The 22,928-nt window shown below is 46.3% G+C and overlaps 1 protein-coding gene across 3 annotated transcripts in view; it reads right to left on the reverse strand.

Annotated features, from left to right (window-relative positions):
• The window catches only part of rgs3a (regulator of G protein signaling 3a), a 175,528-nt gene that overhangs the window by 88,313 nt on the left and 64,287 nt on the right, over positions 1-22,928 (reverse strand). For all 3 annotated transcript variants that reach the window (XM_031577439.1, XM_031577437.2, XM_031577438.2), the window contains one exon: positions 6,918-7,049. In XM_031577439.1, coding sequence (XP_031433299.1) covers positions 6,918-7,049 — 132 coding nt within the window. The remainder of the gene's footprint in view (positions 1-6,917; positions 7,050-22,928) is intronic.

The raw sequence follows: 22,928 nt of genomic DNA on the forward strand, positions 1-22,928 counted from the left end.
CTGTGGCAGGGGCAGTCCATCTTGGTCTGGATTACAGCCGCATGGCAGCGGATCAGACCACAGACCCAGACGTGCACACCCTGAGGACCTCGACTACAGGTTTGAAAATAGAGGATGTGGTTTTTGGTGAAGCCGACACCACGCTCATGTGTGACGTCTCCACAGGCAGTCCTCGGCCGATTGTCCCCACGGGGTGGAGGCGACGCGTCTTTGATGCCATCCATGGTCTCTCCCACCCTGGTTCGAAAGCGTCACAGAGGCTGGTGGCGGCGAAGTTTGTTTGGCACGGCCTCAAAAAGGACGTAAGAGACTGGGCTACCACTTGTCTTGAGTGCCAACGGGCCAAAGTACACCGCCACACGAAAGCCCCGTTAGAGTTGTTCCGGTGCCAGAGAGGCGGTTTGACCATGTTAACGTGGATCTGGTTGGCCCTCTGCCCTCCTCTCATGGTTTCACCTACCTGTTGACCATGGTTGACAGGACCACCCGCTGGCCGGAGGCTGTGCCACTGACATCGTTGGCGTCTGTCGAGATGACACGAGCATTTATCGGCACCTGGGTTGCCCGTTTCGGCACCCCTTCGGACATATCCTCTGACCGGGGCGCGCAGTTCACGTCTGAGCTGTGGAATGCGGTGGCCCAGAGCCTCGGAGCGAAACTCCACCGCACGACTGCATACCACCCGCAGGCTAACGGACTCTGTGAGCGATTTCACAGGTCGATGAAGGCTTCTCTTCGTGCCGGCCTCAAAGACAGCAACTGGGTCGACAAGCTCCCGTGGGTGATGCTTGGCATCCGGACTGCACCGAAGGAAGACTTACAGTCCTCATCCGCGGAGCTTGTCTATGGGCAGCCACTGCGGGTTCGAGGGGATTTTGTTCCTGCTTCCACCGTTCCCTGGTCTGCGACTCTCCAGCGGGCCTCACTACTGGACAATGCGAGGCTTTTCGCACCTGTCCCTACTTCCCGTCACGGCCTCCCTCAGTCGCACATCCCTGCTGGGCTTCAGACGGCTGAATACGTCTTTATTCGCCACGACGCTCACAGGGGACCGCTACGCCCGCCCTACGAGGGCCCATTCCGTGTTTTGGAGACGGGAGACAAACATTTTGTGGTGGACATGGGTGGTAAACCGGAGCGACTCTCTATTGACCGCCTCAAACCAGCTCATTTGGACGTTGCTAGGCCCATTGAATTGGCCCAGCCCCCACGACGCGGGCGTCCTCCAGCTCTGCACCCACCCCCTGCTCCCCTCCCCCCCAAAACTCCCACACTCCATGCCCCATGGTGGTACACCTGCCACGGTAGTGTCTCCTCGACCCCCTGTAAAAAACAGCCGTTCTGGCCGGTTAATACAACCACCTCGCCGATGATTTATTTTCTTATATGGTGAATTCTGGGGGGACGTGTGTAGTGAATGTGACTTCATAATTCACCCTTGTTCTTAGTGTGGTTCTACACACTGTTGTTTCATGCAGTTATTTAAGTAATGTGTTATACACGTAAAAATGAATGTTCCGGGATCGCGGTCCCTTTAAATATTCTGTTGTTGTTGATGACGTCGAGCCCCATGCTTGTTAGATTACAGGGCAACGCCATCTTGTCATTCATTCGTTTTCTGCATGTAAAATAAACGAGACACACACTTGTGTTCTCAATTTGAGGAATTGCCTTTTGCTTTTAAATGCAACTTCCACAACAGTATACTTACCACATAAGTAAAACGGAGGGTATCAGATTATAAATAGATTTGAAATGAATTTGGAATGGACGTAGAATGGATTTGGAATGAATCTGAATCTGATCCAGATCAGAGCCGGATCCCATTCAGAGTCAGGTGCTGTCTGGGGTTCAAACAGAGACCACGTACGTTAGTGCAGCTCAGATCAGCAGGTCAGTGCTGCTGCAGGTGATGGCTTTCAGTGCTGTGGGTACCACACCAGTCTACCCTGCCTAAGCCCCTGAGCTCAGATCCACAGGGCAGACTAGCTCCATTATCGCACCACACAGCCACAGGTCCCTAAGGCCTCTCAAAACCCCCCTGCTCCCAGCTAGCTGCAAACTCTGCCATGGCCCTAGATTGGATTCGGCTCACCTCCAGACCAGGTTTGGCCCAGATCCGGCCCAGCCCCCATCCAGCCTCGGCTGCCCCTGTGGGCTGTTTTCCCCCAGCCCCTCCCCTGCTCGCCATGGCAGCTGCTGTCTCTCTCTCTCTCCATCCCGACCTGCGCGTTATGACTCAGCTGATAAAGAGAGATTTATTAGGCCTGGAATAAAAGGAAATTACTCTACATCGGTTCAACGTGGGGTTTGCGCTCTGGACGACAGACACAGGTGTGTGTGTGTGTGTGTGCGTGTGTGTGTGTTTGTGTGTCAGAGGGAGATAGATGTGTTTCCAGGGTGATGACTCACCCAATTACTAAAAGGAGTTGGCCAGTGGAGACCAGGGGGTTCGTGTGTGTGTGTGTGTATGTGTGTGTGTATATGTGTGTGTGTGTGTGTGTGTGTGTGGTGTGAGTGTTGAATGAAGCCAGAGGTGCAGTGAGAAGCGAGTGTACTCATCTACTCAGGGAGTCTTGGCACTGGGTCACACACATCAGTGATAAGCAAGACAGGGGACAGAGAGAGCTCTACCTTTGCTGTCTACCACACACACACACACACACACACACACACACACACACACACACACACACACACACACACACACACACACACACACACACACACACACACACACACACACACACACAGGCAATGGAGTCAGAGATATTCTGCCACGATTAATGTGTCTATTTCAGCCATCTTGTTTCTGTAGCAGTAAGCAAATTGTAACGAGGCCACCCTGAATACACATGCTCTCATTTAGTCCTGGTTTATGATTGTCAGTGTGTGTGTGTGTGTGTGTGTGTGTGAGAGAGAGAGAGAGAGACCGAGAGGAGAAAGAGAGAGCGTGTGTATGTACCAAGTTGTGTCTATATGGTATGATATGTGTGTGTGTGTGTGTGTGTGTGTGTGTGTCTGTGTCTGTGTCTGTGTCTGTGTCTGTGTCTGTGTCTGTGTCTGTGTCTGTGTCTGTGTCTGTGTCTGTGTCTGTGTCTGTGTCTGTGTCTGTGTGTGTGCATGTGTGCATGCGTGCATGCGTGCATGTGTATGTGTGTTTGTATGTACATGTATATGCGTCTTATTTATCAGATGAGAATGTATGTAATCCATTCTCTACCACTTCCTGGCTGCTGGCATTCATTATGTTGCACAATAAGGAAAGAATCAATTCCTCTGTTTTTCAGTTTGTATTATAAATGAAAGAAAAAAAACAAATGGGACATGACTCATGACGCACTGTCTATCAAAATAAATCACAGACTTACATTTGTACTATTCCATTAAGTGGAGGAACAGTGACAACACTCTGCCAGTGAAGCCTTCACAGCAGAGTGGCAACCAGTAATTCTAATGATGGAGAAGAGACCATCCTTCCATGTGTTGACACGTTCAGGGGTAATTGTTCGAACACTGTTGTCAGTTGTGGGCAGGTGTTAATAAAGGAGACGCACGTTCTCAATGACACACACACACACACACACACTCAGAGAGAGAGGTTGGGATAAGGGAGTGCCCGAGTGAGAGAGAGAAAAGAGAGAGACCATATGATACAGAGTGAAAGACAAATGGACACACGCACACACACACATACACACACACACACACACTGACACACACGAATACTCTTGTAAATGGGTCAGTGCCGTCACACAAAGCTTTTCCTCTTCCTCCCACTCTCCGCATGGAAGCATCCGGAAGCGAACAGACAAACAAACAGACGGACTAAAATAAAAAGCTCTGGGTGAGGTAAAGACGGTAAGGGAGCTGATAGGGTGGGAGTAAGGTGGTCACTTAATAGAGACGTCCCTCTCTGATTGGGCCGTGGATTAAAGGGCGCCCGGTGAACTCATCCTGCCCTTTCATGTGCTACGGGGGGAGAGAGATAATGAGTGGGAACAGGTGTGGGGAACCGGAGACACGTAGAACAAGAGGCTGGAATCAAAGAGAACGCAGCGCTGCTAACAGCCTGTCTCACACCTGCGGGTCCGCTAATTTAACACACACAGGCACCAAATCACACTGCCAGTCAGTCAGCAGCTCAGGCCAATGGTGTCACGAACACTGAAGCTACCAGGACTGAACACACTCCATATTAAGTGCTCTTAACAATACACAGACACACACACACACACACACCATCAGTGTCAAACACACAGACACACACACACACACACACACACACACACACACACACACACACACACACACACACACCATCAGTGTCAAACACACAGACACACACACACACACACACACACACACACACACACTCAAAGAAATACCTGTACACTTCATTACATGAATCAGAAGCATCTTACAGACTTGAAATGGCTAACGTCACCAGAGTAAGCTCTTTTCCTCCACTCTTCTTGAGTACACCTCTCACCGCGTGTGCACCTGTGTATGAGAGCTCTTCTTCGCTCTTCAAGACAGACACCTGCAAACACTAGACACTGATAGCACTCCTGCAAATGGCCATGGTGCCTGTCAACCCTCGGGCATGAAAACTGGGCTTATCTTCAGACCTCTTCAAGAGCTCTCTGTGTGTTTGCCACCAGCTAAATCCCTCTACCTGGAAAGACTACAGTCATCCATAGGCTACACACACACTTACACACACATTCTCACACACACACACACACACACACACACACACACACACACACACACACACACACACCTACACAGACAGCAGTCACTCCAGGGCTGACTGTCTCAGTGACACGCCACTCCATCAGTGAGCTCAGTGATGTCTCGTTATGCTTCACAGAACTAAAGAAACACACTTCACAACTTCAAACACTTACACTAAACCCAGAGCAGAGAGCTGCATCAGTGCTGAAGGATTGATTTCAGGCACATTAAATCTAGAGACTACAGTTGTATCACTATTGAAGGAGAATGGTATCGCACAGTGTTTGTCAGCAGACTGCAACTGAAAAGAACATAACAAAAGGGAAACATACTGTCTACCTTTGGGTCGTAAAAAGGAGATTAAAGAGATTAAAGGTGCAGTAGGGGATTCTAATCCAATACACTTTTTGTCAAATTTAGCGAATTGTTCCTCACGGTCCACTAGCTGTCCCATCTGTGTGTGCCCTGAAAACAAATCCGGTGTTCGTACACAGCCCTGGCTCTGTAAATGGGAAACACTATTCCAGCCAATCAGCAAAAGGGGGCGTTTGTGCTAGTACAGAGGACAGGAGGAGGGGGAGGGGAAATGGGGGAAGGGGGTACTGGGAGAGAGAGCAGCAATACATTGTTGCATTGACAAGAAGTAGTTATGGCCGAGAAGCAGCCAAAGAGGAGAAAAAGAAGTTATGAACAGGCAAGAGCAAGGAGCTGCGTTAACATTGGAGAGACTTCCAAGAGTTGAAAGGCAAAAAAAAAACAATGTTGGGGTTGCTCGGTTTCTATTTGTGGGTGGATAACATTAGTTTTAATACGTTTTACAGAACCAATATGTCCGTATTGTTTTGTCTCATTCGCTAATGCTAATGTTAGCTAACTGGTTAGCTAGCAAGCAGGTACCTGTGTCACATTTGTGTCAGGTAACGTTAAATTACTTTGCCTATGACTTTCAGATTTAGTTCTAAATGTCCAAAATATGCTGTTGTTGTGATGTTAGCTATAGCAGGAGAGTTGGGAGTATCGCTGCTGGGGCTGGAGAACCGCCTCTGCATTTTAGCAGCAGCAACTGTAGCAACAACCTAGGTAATGTTAGTTACATTACTTCCTGTGCCGTTGTGGTATTTGTCCGTTAAACATTTGTGAATGGTTTTGTAGCCACAAAGACCTTAAAACACAAGTTTTCTAGCTCAGTGGTATTATCTGGATTGATCCAAAAATGTAAATGCTATGCTATGCTAGGTACCGTAACCTTCCTTGTTATCTAAACAAAAAAAATCTTGCTAGTTTTACTCCATTGTGTTGGAGGCTCTGTTTGTGAGTTTGCATGTTGTTAGTTTCCTGACATTTTATCCTATAATGTTTGTTTTTCTTCAACTATGAGAGACACCTCCACGCTGTAAAAGGCTGGAATGTAGATCATCTCCACCCCCCGTGTCTAGCATTGGCCCTCGGGCAGCAGACGCTCTGGATTCCGCCATCATTTCTCTTTTGGTCAGCTAGCCCAGTTGTTAGTGTTGCTGCCTTGGCAACGCACGTCCATGAACTTGGCGGGGGGCTTCTGAGAGAGCACTGAAGGCTGAAGGGACTGGTGTGTTTGGCTGTTGAGTTCAAATATCAACAGTCTTTCCCCACTATTGCTTACCCTACCTTTAGGAAAGGACAGTGCTGCCATAGCGACGGCTAAACTGAGGCGTTGTCCCATTCATCCGTTTCTCTCAGAGGATAAACTTGTCATTCATTCACAGAGACAGGATAAGGGTCAGCCCACTCCACACTGATGACACACACACTCTTAACGGTGGTTCCCTGGCCGCTAGTGACTGGACGCACACTCCTCAGCTGCATCACTCATGCTGTTACACACGTCATATCTCTCACAGCGGAGAACACACACAGCCGGAGCCGAGGACCGCGATAGTGTGAATGTGTGAATAGAGCCCAAGAGAGAGAGAGAGAGAGAGAGAGAGAGAGAGAGAGAGAGAGAGAGATCAAGTAAGGCAAAATGAGGAGATAGTTAGATATAGATGAGAAAGAAAGAGCATTAGATTAAAAATAGTGGGATGGCAAATTGAGAGAAAGTAATAACCAAAGGTTAAGAGAATAGAAAGAGAGAGAGAAAAAGTGTGTGTGTGTGTGTGTGAGAGAGAGAGAGAGAGAGAGAAGGAGAGTGCCTGCGCTACCTGCTCCATGGTGGCGAAGTTCTCTCTTCGCTGCTGCTGAAGCTGCGTGTCGATGTTGTCCTTCAAACACTGGCACACACGCCTCTTCTGCTCCACTGAGTATGCCTCCAGACTGAGCAGGCAGTCACACTTCTGCAGAGAAGAGACAGAGAGAGGGGGATAAAGGGAGAGAGGGAGGGAGGGAGGGAGGGTGGAGGAGCGGTAGGGAGAGAGAGGAGAGAGAGGGAGGGTGGAGGAGAGGAGGTAAAGAGAAGAGAAAAGGGAGAGAGAGAAACCAAAAGAGGGGGAAGGGAGAGAGAGTGGAAGGGAATTTGACCATAGGAGAGAGGGAGAAAGAAGGAGAGAGGGAGGTAGACAGAGGAAGAGGTGAGACATAGAGAAAAGGAGAGGTAGGGAGAATAATGTAGACACAAAGGCAGGTTAGTGGAGAAGACCTTGACTTTTGCATCCAGTTTAGTGAACCTTCACATAGTTCTCCTCCACCCACAAAACCCCAACAACATCACTTACACCAACACCATGGGGAAAGAACACATACTCCACATCCCCAATGAAACAGAAGATTATCAGCATTATCAGCCGTTGAAATTAGACCTTTGTTTGTGCACAATTTGCTTGATGTGCTGCTTTTGGTTGGTGATCAAGAGAAAGGGAGGGGAAGGGAAGAGAGATAAAGGAATAAAGACAGGGAAGGAGAAGCAATAAATACTCAACAGGAAGACAAGAGCTTATTGCCTTTGGAGAGTTTTACAGCGAATCAGAGCCCTCTTAGCAGCGGTGGCCATTCTCACAGCGTGGTTTATGTGTGAAATAAAGGTCATTCAGAGACAGCGAGCGGAAGGACTGGCAGAGAGCAAAACCTGCTGGATTACAAACTAAACTGAGAGCCCCTGAGGATGTTTACAGAGGGGGTAAAACCATGCCAACTCCGCACCAATGGCTCAAGTCATGCCTGAACCTCTTTTGGTGCCAAGGCTTATCAGACAGCGCACCTATTTCATAAGGACAGGTCTGTTAGGCAGACGGTAAAGGGTAAACAAGCCTGTATTTCACTGGAGTTTGTGTTTGTACGAGGGGCGTCTGTCTTGTACAGCCATCGATGCGTTTTTACCGTCTAAAGATCTGAGGGTCTGACAGGCTTTTAGGGAGTGATGGGTGTTCGGTACGATCTGCTAAGTGTGAGTGTAACGGCTTTTGAAGTTTATTGACCTTCAGGGCAGCAGAAGATCAATACTTCAATACAGGCCACATAAAAACATCCTGGTATGTCATACAGACAATAGTGCACTAATATTAAATCAGACTTTGCAGCCTCCGGTGGATTCATTTAAAAATGCAAACACAGCTGACAGCAAAAGCAAGGAGCCAGCAACATACAAACACCTTGCTAGGACATATATATTCAACAGTACAGTAAGCAAGGTGCTCACAACAGCATGCGATCACTTCCCAAGGAGTTCACAAACTGACTAAAGCGCTGAATTGCATGTAACACACTTATGGTATGTATGTATATCTAATTGTCATTTTGGGGTTAATTCTGTATGCCACACTTACTATAGGCCTATTTTGTGCTTTTCCAGGCTGGTAATAATGGATCTTTAGACCGCAGCTGAGAAGCGGGTGGGTGCTGTAGTGGAGCCTGATGCCCCCGGGGTGGGTGTGTGTGTGTGTGTGTGTGTGGGGGGGGGGGGGGTATTACATAGCACACAGATGAGTCACACACTCTCATGTGCTTTTCTTCGAAACACTTGGCAGTCTATCGTCCACAACACACCACTCACTATCTCTCCCTCACACACACACACACATGCTCACAAACACATACACAGAGCTTAACTTCATATTCAAAATGGTGCCGCCAGACTCAAAGATAGGTATACAGTGAGGTTCACGGACCTGCACCTAACATCTAACACATTGATCTTCTATCAGGGGAGTTCTTAGGGTTTAAGAGAGGGGTTCAAATCATTTTATATCCACATGAGACCAAGAGAGATTCCTCAGGTGGAAGTCGATTCTGGAACAGCTCTAGCGCCAGTTAGCCGGGTCTAGACCAGAGCAGGTCCAGAATCATGTACCACCCGAGCCGTCCTCCCATCAGGCTTTTCAAAAATGGCTTTAAAACGTATGTAGCAAGCAGTCACACAACTTTCCTTCCCTTTCAGACTCAGTTTGAAAATGTCGGCTTTCTCTCCCACTGTTCAGTCCCCTCTGAGAGAGAAAACATTTCTGTGAGGCTGTTTTTTTTAGGAGGTTATATATAGATCATCATCCCCCCTTTTCCATTTTCTCTCTGGTCTTTGAGACCAACTGCGTCTGTGGCCTGAAGAAGAATCAAATGGACAACCTGAATGGCAACACACTGAGATTATACTGCCAGAATGCTGCCAAGCAATTCTCCCCAGGGGTTGCTCGATGCCAAATGACTTTTCCTTGTTCTATACAATTTCAGATAATTGTTCCTCCCGAATGAGTTTTGGCCTTTTCAGGATCTGAAAATGAAAGGCACTGGGGAGGAGGATGCCATTTCGTCAGCTCCCTCTAATGAGATACTGGCACAACTTCAAAGTGTCTTCGGTGTCGGCGCAAACTGTTGGATGCCTAATCTGATTATATCAGCTGTGGGGGGTAGGCGGTGGGCAGATGCGGTAAAAGTTGAAGTGAGGGGTAACAGTGGATTGTTTTTTGTAAATAGTTCCTAACCCTGATCTATAGTGTGGAGAAAAGAAAAGAGTCCTTGTAAAAGCAGGGACATGCTGGGGAGATACTGGACCTACACAAACATCTACGGTGTGCTCAGTCCCACAGTACCACGACGCAAAGAAAGAGAGGGATGGAGAGAGATAGAGAGGGAGGGAGAGAGATGGAGGGAGAGAGAGAGGGAGGGCAACCATGCTGTTGTGTTCTCTATGCTACTGGGCAGAAGGACACCAGAGCACAGCTGCCACGCAACAACAGAGTCTGCTGAGAGGGAAGCGTGCATGCTCAATGTACATACTCTCTCTCTCCCTCCCTCTCTCCCTCCCTCTCTCTCTCCCTCCCTCCCTCCCTCACAAACACACACACACACACACACACACACACACACACAAATATGACACACATAAATATGACACACATATATACCCAAATCAACACACACACACACAGATGAACATGTGTATGAACTTATGTAAACTTTTACATAAGGACAGAGAGGAGCCTTGTGTTGATGTGCTGAGACATCCCTGCAGAACCACACTGCAGTCACACACACACACACACACACACACACCTGACAAACCAATACTAGCACTAGTCTATCCAATGTATACTCAGCACATGGACCAAAGACAGTCACATCATGGCTGAAAGTTTTTAGCTTATATCAGTATTTGCACTATAAAAACTATGACCATTTCAAATGTGTAATATAATTAAACTTAAAAATAAATTAAATCAATGAAAGCATATTTTCAGTATTAAGGGCACTTCATTTCCGAAAAGGACACAATTATAGTAAGAGGAGAAGCCTGAGGGCTCATTCATGATGGCCATCTAATTTAAAGAGTGCATTAAAATTCAGTCCCGGCATTAAGCTAAGTTCATAAATGGCTCTCTAAAAGTGCTTTGTCTTTAGCTGTAAGGATCCGTTACGACTCGAATGGACGACCTACCTGCTCTGTCTCCATGTTAAACCACAGAGAACATTACGTCAGGAAATTTAGGGGCAAAACAAAGAAATGGAAACAGAGAGACAGTGAGAGAGAGAAAGGTGACAGTCATTTTTTAGGCATTATTGTTTGTTACCCCCACCTCCCTCTCTCTCTATCTCTATCTCTGATTCTCTCTCTTTTAGCAATGATGAAGTACAGCAGCTTTGGTTGCAGAGGCTAAATCAATACAGTTATTCCTCTTCCATCCATCACTTAAACTTAATAAATCAGACCACACGTCCCTCTGCTCAGCAGCAGAGAGAACACAACAGCACGGCTGCCCTCCATCTCTCTCTCCCTCTCTCTCTCCCTCCCTCCATCCCTCTCCATCTCTCTTTCTCTGCCTCCATCTCTCCCTCCCTCCATCTCCATCTCTCTCTCTCCCCCTCCCTGTCTATCTCTCTCACCTACATCAGCTTCTTACTAGACTGAAATTATTGCAATCAAAACAGCTGTTATTCTTCCCATAGTTCTCTACCCAACGTCATGATGGATGTGATGTCATGTGAAACTGTGGAGTACTCCATGAACTGAAAAGGAGAACACTGTATGTGAATAGAGGAAATGTTTCCTAAAAGAATGAGGTTCTATATTTAACGGAATATTTGAGGGACTACTGCTTTCTCTCTCCTGTGTAACTCTATGGAGAAGGATTACATGTGCTGACTATAGACCACAGCTCTGCTCTGGACCTTTTGCATTGTGTTGTGTTGTGGAGTGGAGTGGAGTGGTGTGGTGTGGTGTGCAGTGTGGTGTGGTGTGCAGTGTGGTGTGGTGTGGTGTGCAGTGTGGTGTGGTGTGCAGTGTGGTGTGGTGTGCAGTGTGTTGTGCAGTGTGGAGTGGTGTGGTATGGTGTGCAGTGTGGTGTGCAGTGTGGAGTGGTGTGGTGTGCAGTGTGGTGTGCAGTGTGGTGTGGTGTGGTGTGCAGTGTGGTGTGCAGTGTGGTCCACGACATGAGAGAACACCAGAGCACAGCTGCCACATAACAACAGAGTCTGCTGAGAGTGAATCATGCATGTGTAGGTACACCTGGAATGGTCCATTGTGTTTGACTTTAATCAGTAGCTTGCGTCTTATTTCAGCCGGAACCTACGTCAGACTTTACCTGTCATAAAAATGTAACCTGATGCATTTCTTAACCACACCCACCTGAGCGTGGATAATAGCCGCATCTCCCCAGATGTGACCCTCTCTCTCTGTCGGCGCCCACCTGGCAAGGACCTCTTCACTCTCTTTTTCGTCGGCCTTCCAGCCAGGCGCACACGTCTTGACCTCTCCTCACCTCCAGCAACGCGTGAGAACACCGTCAACCGGTGAACAACCAACACTCTTTGTTCTCACTTCTTACGGCCGGCACACGCATAAGATCTCTCAGTCAACGAACTGCTCAGTGAGACGAAGTAAGTTTAGCGAAAGCAGCTAACATTAGACCTGCTAGCTAAATTGCAGAGGAAAGCAGCTAACAATAGACCTGCTAGCTAACTCTACCCAACGGGAACAGAAGGCAACTGCAACGTTCTGAGCGATCAAATCCTCCGACCTAAACTGCAGTAAAACAGAGACATCACAGCAAGGACAACTTTCTCCAGCTACGGACGGCATCATCTCTTCTCTGCCGTTTCAACATCGGACTCGCCAGCACGACCCTTTTCATAAAGGACTGGTAACTCTGACATTAACTGGGCATTTAGCTATCCTAGCTATTCACAACCTGGCTAAGCATAAGACTGTTTACATGCCATTGTTCATGTGTTTCATATGTTTTGTTTACTGAACGTAACTGTTTATATATTTTCATTGTTAGTTGGTAGTTGGCTTCGTTAGGATTGCTTCTCAGACACATCGGGTCTTGCATGCATCACTAACCATTTCCCTCTTTTCTAACATGGCATCGCGCACGATTACATATACATTGGCCTTCACATAGCCACACACGCGAAGAGAATACTCGAACTTCGCGCTGCATATAGGCTCGCCCTTGTTCACATCACGTATGCACACACATGCACGCGGAACTACGGTGATCAAACAAAGGAACACACACACATTCTTTCTGGCGCGCTCCTAACAGCGCAACCCCGAGCCCACCGGCTTACACACACACACACACACACACACACACACACACACACACACACATCCCCACATTCCTTCAATTCATTGGTTAGTTACATTTAGCTAGATTACATATTGTGTGTTATTTCTTATCATTGTGTAAATAAATACTTTGATTTATATACGCTGGTTTATTTAATGTTACACAAGAATGGACGTTGCCAACCTCTTTTATTCAGAATTCTAATGACCTTCAACCATACTATTAGTAAGGTAACTTTGGTTGTAGTTATTAATTTAATTATTAATCAGAGTTCCAAATTGATAGTATAATATGTTTTATGAGACTGATATATTTAACGAGACTGATTTGTGGATTATCATTATTTTGACCACGTGGAGGACACTACACTTTGTGTGGCGCCCCCTAGGTGTTCAACTTAATTGATCTGCCTTTGTGTTGAATGGTTGATGCCTGTCCAATCGGGTGAGATTACCAACATATCGTTGCTGTTGCAAGGACAGCACCAGTGTGTCTTGGTGGCCCTCGCAAAGACGGTATCACAATTTACACACAATTGCACCCACATTCACCCGGCTCCTGCTCACAGGGTAAGTTACCTACATAGTCTGGTACTCCCATGTGAGGCTGGTACCAATTTCACCTACACATGCTCACATAGATATTAGACACTGACATACATATACACCCAAACCAACACACACATAACACATGGGCAAACAACACAGCATTAAACCCAGGATCACGACAATACACACTGGAGAACCCTGCTTTATGTAGAAACAAGAATCATTCCATTCTGCTTTTGCACGCACAAACACCACAGATGAGGCTTTTCAACCGGAAAGTACAGGGCAGCTCACCCATGCACCATCCTCTCTCTCTCTCTCTCTCTCTCTCTCTCTCTCTCTCGCTCTAACACACACACACACCGTTTGGCACAAAATATATATAAAAAAACACACAGTTGACTGGACAGATGAGGCATACAACACATCATCCAAACACAGTCTTAAATAAATATGGGAGCGTAAGCAAGACAGGGCAGGGACTCCATTATTCTCGCTCCCCTTTTACCAGTACCCCAGCACCAGGGCCACCACCATCAGAAAGGAAATCCGTTTATTTGTTTGGACAGGGTGAGTAAACACCAGGGAAAAACCCTGCGCTGGTAAAAAAGAAAAAAGAAAAGAAAACTCCATGTCACTCCTTTCCATCACTCATTTCCTTTCACAAATACCCAGCAGTGGTACACACACACACACACACACACACACACACACACACACACACACACACACACACACACACACACACACACACACACACACACACACACCACGGATAATCTCCTAGCCCTCTGAGTTGCGGTTTCGTCTTGAACACACACACACACACACATTCCCCAAACAGCTTCCTCTGTCACACACTTTTCTTCTTCAAATCCACAAGGAGCTTTTCCAACATTCAGAATACTGTGTAATGGATTTATGCGTGTGTCTTTTTGCTTGCGCTTCTCACCACAGTGGGTTCTTCATGGGATGAAAGCCCATCTGCTCAAAGCCTCTCACTGCTGTTTATGAGTGCCCTGGGACCCTCTGGGAATGCATCGCTCTCCAGGCACGTTAGGGGCTCTTACTCCCCACCAGCTTCCGTAAAATATAATATCTCTTTATCAAACTGATTCACAGGGTTATTGCCACTGACTCCATGATGGCTCAAGCCATGGTCAGGCAGAAAGGTTTCAGTCCTTAGTCCTCTACATTAAGTGACTGAGTTAGAGAGAGAGAGAGAGGAGACGAGGAGAGAAAGAGAGCGAGAGAGAGAGAGAAAGTAGATTCTTTTTAAATGTCAGAGATCGTCTCGGGTTGTGGGCTAAGGAGCGCTGGAACATTCAGAGTCCAAGTTTCTTTCCCTGAAACGAGGAACACATCTGGAGCACGCTCAGTAGCACACCCCGCCTCCCCACCCCCCCACCCCCAGGGGATTGTGGGATTGAGGCAGATGCGTGCAGCCAGACCCAGGGCTCCTACTGGTCCTACCAATGGTTCTGACCAGAGACACGCTAACTCTAACACGCTAACTGGGTCCACTCCACTCCAGCTTCAGTTGCTATCAGGATCTGCCATCTGACATCGTAAGCTGCCACTCTTACTGGGCTTAGACCCTGATCTTATCGGCCTTGACTGCTCTTTCTACTTGGCTAAGATGCTAGTCTCACTGGTATTAGTCATTGGTCTCAGTGGTCTTCTTATCTGTGTAAATTAATATTGTGACTAGCCTGTTTTTACTAGTTTCTTAGAGGGATTATTGCTATTAGTTACAAGTCTTACTAGTCCAGAAGGCCATTCTTTCTTGCTTAGATGAGGGTCTTATTAGTCACATGTTTTGCTAATCGGGATGCCCATTCTTACTAAACTTAGATTCTAGTCTTATTGGTTGTAGTTAGTGGTCATAACAGTCTTGACTGCTGTTCTAATAGGACTGGATGCTGGGTTTGGTGATATTCCCGGTCTAAGCCTGTTCTGACTGGGCTCAGATTCTAATCATATTGGCCATAGTCTTTACTGTTATGGTTGCTGTCTTTTTCTGGTCTTACAGGCTAGTCTCATTGGTCTTAGTCTTGGTTGCTGTTTACACTGGTCCTACAGGCCTGTCCTATTGACTGACATTGAGTGCTAGTTATTTCTCAATCTCCCAGCTGCCATTCATTACTCCTGGTTGCTGTTTTTTTCTGACCTTCCAAGGAGGTCTCAATTGGCTTGGTCATAGTCCAGGTTGCTGTCTCTACTGATCCTAGACCTACTGGTGTCTCTGGTCTTATTTACTGGCATAGAGTATTAATTCTCCTCCCAGCTGCCAGTCATTAGTCCTCTGCTACATCTCTCTAGTAGGTTAGCAGGCCTCTTTCCAGGACTCAAACTATTAGTGTGTGTTAAAAGCCCTCCTCCCAGCCAGACCCAATTGTGGGATGGACTATTTCCTGACTTTCAGCGCCACTGAAATTAAAGTGACAGTCCCCATCTAATCCAATTAACAGAACCGCATACAAATAGATCCTTTTTTCCTGTGGAGCCATCTGGCACAGGGCTGGCCAGGCTGTCAGTGCCAATGTTGGAGGGCTCGCATCAAAATTCATGAGGAGAATATCTCCACACAGTCGGAGCATAGAGAGGCTTAAGTTCTGGTCCTCTCTGTCTGATTAAAATGGCATAAATGCATGGCTAAAACAACCCTGTCATTTTAGCTTGAAAATTATTTCACAGCCCAATATGAGCCGGGTCACAGGAGATCGGAACTAAAGGCATGAACGCCGCAGCAGGTGTAAACTCACTCGCTTAGTCTTTCACACACACCTGGGGCTGGTTGAGCAAAGAGCCGGTGTGCAATGCATGATGGGAAGTTTAGCGCCAGTCAGCCTCAAACTCCTCACTGAGCCCAAGGACTGAGTCCTATAAGGATGAGGCGTGGGTACACGCCGAACCTGGGCCGGATGTGAGGCAAACACGTTTTCTATGAACTTATTTTTGTGTAAACTTTCCAAATTGTTTGATTAAAACTGTAACCCTTAGACCACCGTCCATATTTGTTTGCCGAGAACTACCTCCTCGGACTGTTTTTGGTGTGTCTGCAAACGTTTGCAGTGAACTCAAAGCAAACAAAAAAAAAACAGTCTGAAAACGTGAACGTTTGCCTTTGCTTGCTATTTTGAATGCACCTCAGTGCTCTGCTCTGCGCTCATGCCGGACCTGCTCTGTGGCTCTCCGTGTCAGGTCCAGGCCCGCTAGCCCACGAGAGCGGACAGTTTGTGGAGCACAAAGCGCTGTCACTTCCCATCCCCTGGGGATTGTGGGTCTTCCGCAGGCATGAGCCAGTGTTTGGCAGAGCGTTTAACATCGCCTGAGAAGAGAAGAAAAATAGCACCACAATGTGCTAAACGAGGCCCGCATGTGAGAGAGGCCAAAATAAGCATCAATGTGGCTTTCACTGGTACGAATAACACTCACCACACAAACAGCATTGAGTGCTAAATTAACACCTGGAGGTGTTAACAGCTTATGTCCTAATTCAGCGCATCCACAAATCATTAGACCAACAACAGCAAAAAAAATGAAATGCTGCTGTGTTGGCTCTATCTTATAAAGCATGCCTTTGCAGACAGGAAGCACAGCTCTATCTTATAACGCATGCCATTGCAGACAGAAAGCAGAGCTTTATGTAATAACGTCCCCTGTGTTCAGTGAGCGCCTGGAATGAACAACCGGCATCTTGAAAGACCTGTCTGTTTCTCAGGCTACGATTCCAGGTGTGCAGATCAAAGAGCACTGAATTTGTAACATCTTCCTTTAGCAGCCAACTACTACAAATACCAAGGGCACCTTGTGCTTACACACACAACCACAAACACCCACACAAACACACACACATACACACACACACACACACACACACACAGACACAGAGGTTTTTTTCCCCCTTTGAAGAACCCTTGAGACTCAGACGAACAGTAGCTGTATATGATCTGTTACAGGTGCCCTGTGCCAATTATGTTGAGAACCTTTCAAAGAATGTCTACAGACCAAATGCACAACAATGTTTAGCTCACTGACACAAAATACAGTGTGTGTGCATTACAGCTAGTTCTGCAGCATCTAGAACTAAATGTAGCCCAGAATACAGGTTCCTATTAGCTTAGTTGAACTTTTTAAGAAAGCTCTTTTTAATTGACTGGTCCAGAGTGGTCATTATAAGCAGAAACTGACATGGCCATTTTAAATTGCAGATTTCAGTAATCCCTTTGGACACGGCATTAACAGAGAGTCTTGGTAAAGTTAAACTAATTGGAAGATCTGTCTCGTACCCTTTTTTGCTTTCTGTTCATGAAACACTGTGAATGCAGACATCAACCACAAGCTCCATATTCAGGACATACACAAACACAAGAAAAACGAATGAAATCTCAAGTGCCTGAGCGGCAAGATGTGGGCCACTTCGCATTGTAGAGCCACTATACATACAATCCAGATCATCAGATCATTGTAGGGTTCCTGTACATAGATCCAAATCATCAGATCTTTGTAGAGTTCCCTGCTACGTACAAGCCTTTTATGCCATCACAATCTCACAGATGGTGCATGCCGTTTGAATGAAACTCACATTTTCTGTGATGCTCTGACTGACATGAATATGCTTGAAATAACTGACCTCACTCTCTCTCTCTCTCTGTCTCTGTCTCTCTCTCTCTCTTTCTTTCTATGTCTCCCTCTTTCTCTCCGTGTCTCTATTTCTAAAGCATTTCTGATACAGGCGGCCTCTGAGGTGGCCCCCTCATTTTAGAAACAAGGTCAAGTTATCACGCAATCTTAAAGCAGTGTCCTTGACAGAGACGAGAGAGACTTTGACCAAGAAACTCTAGCATGTCAACTCAAGCTAAAAACACCCTCAACAATCAAGCAATCAGGCCCACTTTACAAAGACGTTCAAACCACCATCAAACAGTGGAAGTACATGTTTACACCATCGCTGACGTGAGCAGCCCCACTTTAACTTCAGAATGAAAGCCCTGATGTGCATCTCTTGTTAGCGTTACCTTCCCAAAGGCCCAAATGTAATGCTCAGAAGTCATTTGCATTGATGATGTAATGTTAACATCACCTGAGGAGAAATGCTCACAAGTCATTTGCATCCCTGACGTAATGTTGATGTAAACTGAGACCCCATTTGCCATTAGGAGAGGCCATCAGAGGGGGGCTGATCTAGTTTACGAATCAATCTGCCAAGCGACTGAAGGCGCATTACTGCAGCCAAGGGCATGCTATCCACACAGGTATCATTAGGGGCCATCATTAGCCTTTGTCGTTCTTACTCATACATGCCAGTTTAATGGCACTTCCTATTTGCAGTGCATTAAAGGGGGACACACAGTAATGTATGCCGGCTTTTGAAACAATCTTATGGAGCCTTGTTTAATGTTTATGAGGTCATAATATAATTTCCAGGCCATACTCCCAGGCCACCACACCTATATAGTTGAGGGATCTCTAAGGTACACTCAACACATTATTTTACATCATGTGATGACAATCATAGAGGCAAGTCACTTGAATCTATTTCTCTGAATCATGGATTTCTAAATATGGAGATCTACACTATATGAAAAAGTCCACTATCAGAGATAATCTATGAAAGGATCTGGGTCCACCATGACATGTTTACGACATTCTTATGCCAATCTTGATAGAAGGCTCAACAGCAACATTACCACCACCCCTCCCCCACTGATAATCAGTGATAATGATGACATGACAATGTGATGCCATTGGATATCATATGTCATGATGACTAACAACAGGTTTAGGTTCACCATGGCATTTTCATACCAATCCTCTAACAGAAGGTCTGTATAAAATATAATCATTGTGGTCAGCTAGCAGGCAGCTAGGCTAAAATATACATTGGGGGTTCTGATCACTTTCACTTCAACAAGCTGGGGTTTTGATGAGCAACTCACAATCTTGGTATTGAGAAAATGGCCACAAACTACACACAGGAAATGTGGGAAGGAGGTATGGGATGTTAAACGATCTTGCAAGTGCTGCATTCTTCCGGGATGCCCAGGGGAAGTAACTGCTCAGTTGTGCCAATACGAGACCCATTAATGGCCACCTTTGGCACTGCCTTCAGGTGAGTAAGTAATGACAGTGTAATATAACTGCTCTCTTGTAGAGTTGTGAAGGCTCAATGATAGAGAGACAGAGAACTAGGACCTTCTTAATATGTTAACGGCCTCAAGTTAAACTATGAAATTTCACCAGATGTCCAACCTATGCTATAGATTTCTCTAATAAAGGAACAGGACAACTCTACATCATGACAATTTCAATGGTGTGGTGGTGCAGTAGTTAGCTTCAACACTTTGTAATCTGTCGACCCATATTTGACTCCCGATCCCTGCATGTTGTCCGTAATTTCTTTTGGATTAAAGCGTCTGCTAAATACCTGACCCTTAATTTGACAGTTTCCCACATCATGCAGAGTATGGCTGGGTGAAATGGGAATGGCAAGTACAGGTGTGTGATAATCCAGTCAGTGTGTCCTAATCCCTCACCTGTTTCTACATGTTCCCTCTCCTTACACATCTTTACCTTATCTCAGCAGTGAACAGAGATTTACTTCCAACTATTTTCGCCGGTGCTGGGAAACAGCTGCAGTATTTCTGCAGCTCTTGGGAGAGTCTGGGGAGTGGCCCTGACTGAGTTACCCATGAGGGCTGTAGAGGGAGATGAAAGTTCGCCTCGTACTTAAATACCTCCCATCACTATGTTTCAAGAGCGTGGATGACTTGCAGCTCCCAGTGGCTAGACAGAGGCGCGGTATATTCCAGCCTAATCCTAGCTGTCGAGTGGGGGTGGTGTGTGTGGGGGGATCCACTGGGAGTTTATGCAGATATATGGGGACCGCTCTGACACAGCAGCGATGGAGAGTCGTTTACTGCAGTCTTCACTGGCCTCTCTGGATACATCAGGGCACTCGGCCTCAGGGAGCCGGCAGTAAACCAGCAACCAGGGAAATCAGACCCACAGGCCATCAGTCTGCCAGGGCCTAATGGATGGAGGCCATAAACTCAGGCCATTTTTGCTGATGGTGGCTCATGAATCCAATAACCCAGCGCAGCGGCCAGACACCTGTCACCTCTAACAGGAGGAGGGGTGTGTTAGACTCACTCAGGCATTATTACAATTACCGCATCAACACTGGCCATACTGCTCAGATTGGTTATAAACCACAAATGAACCCTCCAAAACATTATTAGCACATTATCACTGATCATACTTCTACTATTATGGGATTAGTTATAAATCCAAAGACGCCCCTCCAAAACAACTCTTTGAAAGCAGATGAGGAGAGCTATGCGAAGAAATAAAGAAAATTAAGTTTCACCACCCACCACCGTCTCCTAAGGCCCATTGCCTGAACCATTTGGGATGGGTTGTAAATGGAAAATAACACTTGTGTTTTTGACTCAGATAAAAACAAGTGATTCAGAAACATTCTGAAACTTAAGCACAGGCATAGTACATACCCACAGGCATACATACCCACACACACACACACACACACACACACACTCACATTCACACTCACACGCACACACACACTCACATTCGCACTCACACACACACACACTCACATTCACACTCACACACACACTCAAATTCACACTCACACACACACACACACACACTCACACACACACACACATTCACACACACACACACATTCACACACACACACACACAGATCTGCACATGCATGCGCTCTATAAGGCAGGGCCATGCTTTATGGTCCATTATGAACGTCCTGCTCCTCCTCCTCATCCAGAGTGGCCTAATTTCTGCTAGATGTGTGATTTATTTATGATGCATACAGATAAACATGTCACAGATACAAACATGCTGGTCATGTATTATTAATGCACATCATGAAATACTTTATTACCCTCCTGCTGCTTTGCTGCTTCTGTAAAGCGCATTCAATATTCATCAAGGCATCATAGATATAACAACTCATGAAGTGAAATCAGCCAAGGACACATAGTACAATTGCTCTAACCAGACAGAGATTAATCCTTAGCTAAGAAAGCGCTATTAAAGATTATCTTAATTATAAATCATTTTGTAAATCTCTTCGGATACAGGTGTCTGCTAACTGCATGAACTTAAACTTAAGGATAGATAATCATCCAGTTAGTTGAATGAGACAACGATGAATTATAGCTCTTTGTTTAGGCTGAGTTAAAGCAAAGTCTTGCCACTCGGCAGCCATCTTGGCAAGCCCCTCCGGGCAGCTATTTCAGGCAAGATCAGGCTCCTATCTAAACAAATAGGGAGATATCTGTAACTCCACATTGGATGGTCAAACAGACATTAAAGAGCATCACGTGAATCCACATTTAAATCTGACAATGGTTTGAATATTTTGTTCCCCAACCGCTCAAATTAGACTAACAAAGACTTTATTCTGTCAACTTGCTCACTGCGCATGCACCAAATTTTGCCGCACTACTATTGCTATGGTGACCAGGGAAATAAACAGAACATTCAGGTGAGATGAAAGGTCAGTTATGCTGTTTCCAACAATTTGATTGGCTGTTTATAATACCAGACATTCATTTCCCTGTCAGTGATTTGCCTCCTTCCTTATAACGTCTCTGGTTATAGCTCTGTGTTTAGGCCTGCTATGCATTAACATCAGCATACTGAATGCCTCCACAGGGATGAACCTCTGGTGTTTCCTGTTAGATATACAAGCGCTCATGATAAAACACAGGGTAGATTACAGCACACACGGTGACTGCCATAGAGTACATCAGAGATGAGCACAGAAGAGGAAAGAAGGAGCCAGTTAGCATCGGCTCTCAAAACTCATTCTGATAGCTGAGTGCACTTCACTAGCACTCAGAGGAACATTTGTATCAAACGTCAAACGTGAAAAAGCCAACCTCTAAAACACAATAAAATCCTTAGTGCAAAGCAAAAGCCCGGAGTAAGCTTCAGCACTAGCAACACAGGAGCAAGTGCAAGGAGCAAGCCTTTTAGTTCAAACAATCCTCAAAGCCACTTGAAGCCAGGGCGGCGACCTCTAATCGTGAGTTACTGCAGCTCAACTACTAGTGCGAGTATGGTTCAATACATTCTGATTAAAGCACCCATTCTGATTAAAAGAATGTGTCTGTACAATACTGTAAGTCAGTCTGGATAGTAGACACTTAGCAACTGCTACAAGGTAGCTGCTACAAGGTAGCTGAAGTCTTACTCTAAAGCCGTCGCCTGTGAGAGAGGCCTTAGCCTTTGAGCCCAGTTCGAGTACTTCCTGTGAGTAACTCACTTCGGGCCCGTCGGAGATCAGGTGCTCCTGCAGAGAGTCTCCGGTCCGGATCAGCCTTCGCCGGGCTCCAGCTCGGTCCGGAAAGTTCCCCATGACGACACGTGTGAGTGGAGGGGAAAGTTTGTCTCGCTCGTTTTCCAGAGATCTTGTCTCGTCTTGTCTGCCACTCTCATGTAGTCACCTCACTTTACACGCTCATTAGTGTTCTCATTGTCTCTGAATTTTCCTCTCCTTTCCCTCCCTCACCCATCTCTCTCTCCCTCCCTCCCTCCATTTCTCTCTCTCTCCCCCCACCCTGCCCTCTCTCTCTCTCTCTCACGCCCACTCCCAACCTCCATCTCTCTCTCA

Source organism: Clupea harengus, chromosome 12 (genome assembly GCF_900700415.2).
Source record: "Clupea harengus chromosome 12, Ch_v2.0.2, whole genome shotgun sequence".
Classification (NCBI taxonomy): domain Eukaryota; kingdom Metazoa; phylum Chordata; class Actinopteri; order Clupeiformes; family Clupeidae; genus Clupea; species Clupea harengus.